The 6,000-nt window shown below is 42.3% G+C and overlaps 1 protein-coding gene across 1 annotated transcript in view; it reads left to right on the top strand.

The window, feature by feature from the left end:
* The first annotated feature begins 2,102 nt into the window (after positions 1-2,102).
* TFB1M (transcription factor B1, mitochondrial) overlaps positions 2,103-6,000 on the top strand; it is a 64,974-nt gene continuing 61,076 nt past the window's right edge. The window contains exons 1-2 of the mRNA XM_045500117.1: positions 2,103-2,349; positions 5,117-5,268. Of these exons, the coding sequence (XP_045356073.1) occupies positions 2,217-2,349; positions 5,117-5,268 (285 nt within the window). The 5' untranslated portion in view covers positions 2,103-2,216. The remainder of the gene's footprint in view (positions 2,350-5,116; positions 5,269-6,000) is intronic.

The following is a 6,000-nucleotide window of genomic DNA, read 5'->3' as shown; positions in this document are numbered from 1 at the left end:
GCTCATGCTCTGTCTCTCTCTGTCTCAAAAGTAAATAAACATTACAAAACATTTTTTTAAATAACATAATAAAATTAACATACATTAGTTAACTTAAAAATAATTTAATATTTGAGGGGTGTGGCCCATGAAATCAGAACTCAGAAAAGAAAACACTCTAGTTAAATCTTCTTTCTACACTTTGCTGTGTGATCCTGGGTAAGTCAAATGACTCCCTAACAGTAAAATAAGGATAATAATTTCATTCACATAGGAACACTCTGAGGAGTAAATGAAATAATTAATGTAACTGTGAACAAATGTCTTCCCAGGTACGGTATGTTGTGGAAAATAAAGACACTGAATCAAGAGTTTAGGCTTTCAAACTACATTTCTGTGCTGCCTTGGGCAAACTGCCTTACCTCTTTGAGAGTCACCTCCAATTTTCTAAAGCTAGGAGGTATGTCAGATTATCTCACAGTTCTTTTTAATATTGCTGTAACAGAAGGTAGTTGTTTGGGTTTTCTATTGAGATTTCAATGGAAATTCCATTCATTTGATTTCACTCATATCATCTCCCCAGTTATTTGGTTTTCCATTAGCTTGATTTTCAGCTTACTTCTCTGAAAACTTAAAAAAAAAAAAAAAGTTATGATTTACTGTGGTCATTGCAGCAGTTTCCAAAACCAGGGTCAGAAAAGCTAAATTCTCTGATCTAGCAGAGAGATTTCAGTCTTTCTTTGCTTTGTTGTTTTTTCTGTTATAAAAGAAATACAAAACTCAGATTTGAGTCTTTGTACTTAGATGTAACCATTCAAGGCAAGTCAAATGATCTCTCTACCATGACTACACTGCTTAAAAAGCAGGCTCTGGACACAGACTTGTGGATTCAAATCCTGATTCCACTACTTATTAGCTATGCAGCCTAGGAAAAAAATTGCTGAACCTCTCTAAGCCTTTATCTTTCGTAACAATTAATGGGCTAATAGTTGTAAAGCACCCAGCTGTGAAGCGTGGTATTTTTGGAAAACCTCAGGGAATGTTAGCTATTATTAGTATTGTCACGTTTATTTCCCTTCCTTTTCATCCTTACCTTTCCGGTTATGCAAGAGACTGCAATACTTGGAGCATGGAGGGGCAATAAGAAAGCTCTGGGAAAGTAAACAAGGAGTGGCAACTGGTAGTCAATGCAAAGGCAGAGGACTAGAAAGAACCGCCACCATTCATGTCCAGAAACTTAGACTGGATCTGGGTTCCACAATTTTCTAGCTTTGTGAATATCAATTAATTTATATCACCTAAGTTTTTGTTTCCTCCTCTCTGACCTGAGACTAGTAATGTAAGACTGTTAGCGAAAGGCTCAAAAACCGATATTCAATATACATGAAAACACTTCCCGAACTCTCAACAAGGCGGCTTTTCTCCTTGACAGAGTATGTTTAGAAGGGTCAGAAGAATTGGATTCTACTTCTAGCCTTCTCACTTTTGTACTGTGTTCAAAACCTTTAACCTTCTGGGTCGCCTTCATCTGCTACATCATTACAGTAGCAACGACCACCATGGATTGCGGGCTTACCATATGCCATGCATTGCACTATGTTCTGAATCTGCACACACGGCAACTTTCTCATTTAGTGCTTGCAATTTTAAGGCAGATACATCCATTTCACAGATGAAAAAACTAAGGCTGAGAGAAGTTAGAAACCTGCCATCCGGCACCTGCAGTGCTAAGGTTCTAAAATCACCCACCATAAAAGAGAATTGTTAGCCACCAATAGCTTTGCCTCTAATCACTGGCTTTCCCACTATTACCCACAGAGGGGAAAGAAGGAACGTCCACCCTACAGAATTCACCACGGCGTGTGCGGGGCTCCACCCATCCTCATATCCGCGCCTGCGCTTTCCAGTCCAGGCCCCGCCTCGCCCCGCCTCCGCGGGCCGCTCTGGCCACCTCCCACCCGGGAGAGGCCCCGCCCGCCGAGGGAAAAAGCAGCGTACACCCAGCCTGCACCGCGCTTAGCTAGACGCGGAGCCGGAGCTCTGCGTGCACCCGGATTTCCTGTCTGCCCTCCTCGCTTCCGGCGAGGCACATCCGACCAATGAGGTGGGCTGGGAGGCGGGCTCGGAGGCGGGCCTTAACGCTCCCAGACTCCCGCCACCTCCCTCTCCCCTCCCCGACGATTTAAGAACAGCGTGAAAAAACTAGTCAAGTGGCTTGGGTGGTTTCGCGGGGCCTTATGGCTGCTTCTGGGACGCTGAGCACTTTCCGCCTTCCGCCGTTGCCCACGATTCGAGAAATCATTAAGTTGTTCAGGCTGCAAGCGGTGAAGCAGCTATCCCAGAATTTTCTCCTGGACTTGAGGCTGACAGGTGGCTGTCTTCTCAGTTCTCCCCGGCTGTCTTCCCCGCATCCCTGGGGACACGGGCCGGGGGTCTGCGCGCGGATCCTGCGGGCGGGTATCTGGGGTCAGGCAGTGTGCAGCGGGCCTTAGGTCAGGTCCTTCTACCGCTCTGCGCTGAAGAACTCCGGAGCCCCGCTCAGGAGACGCGTGGAATGTGTTGTTTGCTCGCGGAATGGCGTGTTCGGGGGTTTGCCGTGGGCCAGGGGAAGCAGGTGGTACAGACGCCGAGCAAACCCTGGGGGAGGCAGGGGTCGCGTATCGTGTTAGGCGGTTGTGGAAATGCGAGTCTTGCTGCATTAACACTAGGTTTGATTTTCATGCAGTCCGAAGTTAGAATTTCAATTAGTGCGGGGAGTTCTTCGAGAACACGTCGGAAAGTGGGTCGCTCATGGGATTACTTACTTAAACGCTTACTTGTTGAATGCAAAACCCGCGGGGCGCAAATAGTCAGTAAAGTACACGTCAAACAGACTACTTTGTGCTAGTGCTGGAGGTGCAATTTGGGAGTGAACAAGGCAACGTCTTTCCGCAAGGGGCTTACGTTTTTTAGTAGGTTTACATTGTTCCCGTCCCAGATTTTAAGTCGCTTTTTGTGAGGTAAAATTCACGTGCCATCGAATGAACTAGTTTGAAGTGCAGAGTCTGGTGACAAACGTATGCATGCGTTTAACCACCGCTCCTGTGTCTTAGTGATACTTCTAGAAGGTGAGGTTGTAAGACTAACCTGTCTTACAAATGTGTCCACTAATTCACTGTTGCAGTAGAGTATTCGAGATACTGATATTCCATTTGGCCCCCTTTAGAAGCTAAAAAGATCAACGAATCATACTCAAGAAGTTCATTTTCAATTAAAGGAAGTAGAGTTTACAAAGCACAATAACGGGATGTGGAGTCTTTATTCTGCCAGTAGAAACTAAGCTTCAGGTTCTCCTATGTTAATTGGAGGAGGGCCCCTCCTTCCCGAGCGTTAAAGGGTTATCTGCTTCTAAAATTCTTTAGTCCTAGAAATGACCAGAGCCAGCATTGCCAGTTGTTAGTCACATATGATAGACATAAAGCACCATTCTCAAGGCTGAAAATAGAGATCTTTGTATGTATGTTTTTAAATGTTTGAGAGAGCATGAGCAGGGAAGAGGGAGAGAGAATCCCAAGCAGGCTCCATGCTCAGCCAGACTCAGGGCTCCCCATCCCACAACTACGAGATCATGACCTGAGCCAAAATCAAGAGTCCGAAACTTAACCAACCAAACCACCCAGGTGCCCCGATCTTATATTTTTAATATAAAAAAAAAATTCTTCATTTATAGTATCTCATGTGAGTCTTTATTCTCCCCGGGGATAAATTCTGGAATCTAGGTACTATTCTCTCTTCTCTGGGAACCAGAGTAAGAGATTAAAGTACCTGTCTGCGGTGGGAAGCTCTGGTGGGAGCAGATGCTTGGTGAACTGACAGTGCCTCTTTGATATTCATTTGTATTTGAATGTGCCTGAAAAGTTTGAGGGCAGAGCCCCTGACCTGCCTACCATCCTAGTTCTCCATTAAAAAAAAATGAGAATATTGAATTCATTACGCCTTTTCCTTCTGAAAGGGATAATAATCATCCCTGTACCCTCTGAAGGGCATGGGTCTGTAATGGAGGAAGGATTGCTTTAGAATTTACACCTGAGCTGGAGTCCCTTCTCTCCCATTTGCTTTCTAAATGACCTTGCCCAAATGAAACAAATGAAAAGTTAAATTGGGATAGTAGTTCTTAATGTGTTGGAAGGATTGTTGAGATGCATGGGAGAAAGCTTGTAAACCACCTAAAACAAATGGTTGGGGATGTGTACTAATTCCGTCCTAGCCAGTCAGAAGGCAAACTATTTTTGGATGGTTGAAAGACTATTACTGCGTTTAAGCCTACAAAAATGGTACTGTACAATCCCAGTGAACACTGCAGAGAAGTGCTGGTGTGTTTTCAGTGGCTAAGTTCCCACAATCCCAGGAGCCCCAGTTACTTGGATTTTATTATCTCCGTCAGTAAGACCAGCCCATTGTATGTTATTCCAGAAGTTATGATCGATTGCCACAATCCTTTTCATGATTTCTTAATGTCTGCTTAAAGAGGCTGATTAATTCAAAACATTAACTTTTCCATATCAATTTGCATATTTGCAAAGTTTAAAAAACTTCCAGGTATAAGTTTAGCTTTTTCCAGAAAAGTGACCAAGAATCTGTAAATTTCTGCTAATCCTATGATCTAGGAACTTGTTGCTATGGCCATGTTGACCAGCTATAGGTCTATAGGTAAAAAAGGAGACTGCCATTACTTTTTGCTTTTGAATTTATAACTGGGAGCAGTAGAAATTCTGAATGTGAAACTGGTCTTATTCAAATATTCAGTACCTGGCAAGTGTAGAGGGATGGTTTAGCTGGTCAGTTGTTAGGAATTGATTGGTTTGGCAGAGGAATGGATAGAAAATACAGTGTTAACTACATTTAAGTTAGGAAGTTTTGTCATGATAATCCTGTTTTTCCTAAGGGACTGATACAATTCAACTATAATGTGGTAGAATATTGGATGGCCACTACATGTTTATTGGTTTAGGCTAAGAGTTAAATAACTAGATAAATATGGTGTAAAGGATTAGTTAAGTCATGGTTGATAAGAATTTGTGGAGATTATTTTTTTGTTAACTTCTATACATTGAAATTTGTCCAGATAATTAAAACTTTTTTTTTTTTTCTCTCCTAGATAAAATTGTAAGGAAAGCTGGCGATCTGACAAATGCTTATGTTTATGAAGTGGGCCCTGGGCCAGGGGGAATCACAAGATCCATTCTCAATGCCAATGTTACTGAACTTCTGGTGGTTGAAAAGGATAGTCGATTTATTCCTGGATTACAGGTGAGAGACTTAAAATGCCTTTTCTAGGAGGTAAAAACCCAATTTAAATCTTCAGTCCATGATTCTTTAACCTCAGGATATCCAAAGATTGTGTAGGTTGCTCCTCAAACTGCAGATCTCCAGATCCTTTTCCAGAGATTCTGATTCTGTGGTCTGGAGAAGTCTAGGAATTGCATTTCTAACAAGCATCCCCACATGGTCTGTTGCCCACTATTTGAATAAACCTGCTTTCTGTATTAATGTTAACCTAGTTTTGTGTGATCTGTTTTTTTAATCTAATAGCCATGTATGTTCTGGCCCATTCCTTCAAAACTAAGGAAAATAATTAATGCCAATAATGACCCCGCTATTGGCATGACTTCTGAGAACTTCATTTAGATTCAGAAAATCCTTTCTATAAGCAAAAGATGGAGAAAACCGAGGTTTCTTTTAAGAGAGACTAATTGTCAAGCTTAGGCATTTGTTAAGAATTTCTTAGGCAAAGAAGTGAAGTGGTACCACTGTGCACGTAGGTTTAAGATGAGGTTTGAATGAAATGAGACAATAAGTGCTGTTATATGAGAAATATTTGAAGGAGCTGGGCGTGTTTCCGAGGAGAGGATCTTTGAGTGAGGGGATTCAGAGCTGCCTATGAAAGGTGGCAGTGAAGAAAATGGCTTATTTTGATTTCTAGAAAAAAAAAAATCATACAAATAGGTAAGAATTGAGGGAGGCAGATGTGGATTTCAAATA

Source organism: Leopardus geoffroyi, chromosome B2, assembly GCF_018350155.1.
Source record: "Leopardus geoffroyi isolate Oge1 chromosome B2, O.geoffroyi_Oge1_pat1.0, whole genome shotgun sequence".
NCBI classification, from domain to species: domain Eukaryota; kingdom Metazoa; phylum Chordata; class Mammalia; order Carnivora; family Felidae; genus Leopardus; species Leopardus geoffroyi.
Note: the sequence above shows the minus strand (reverse complement) of the source record. Positions and strands in the feature narration are given on the sequence as shown.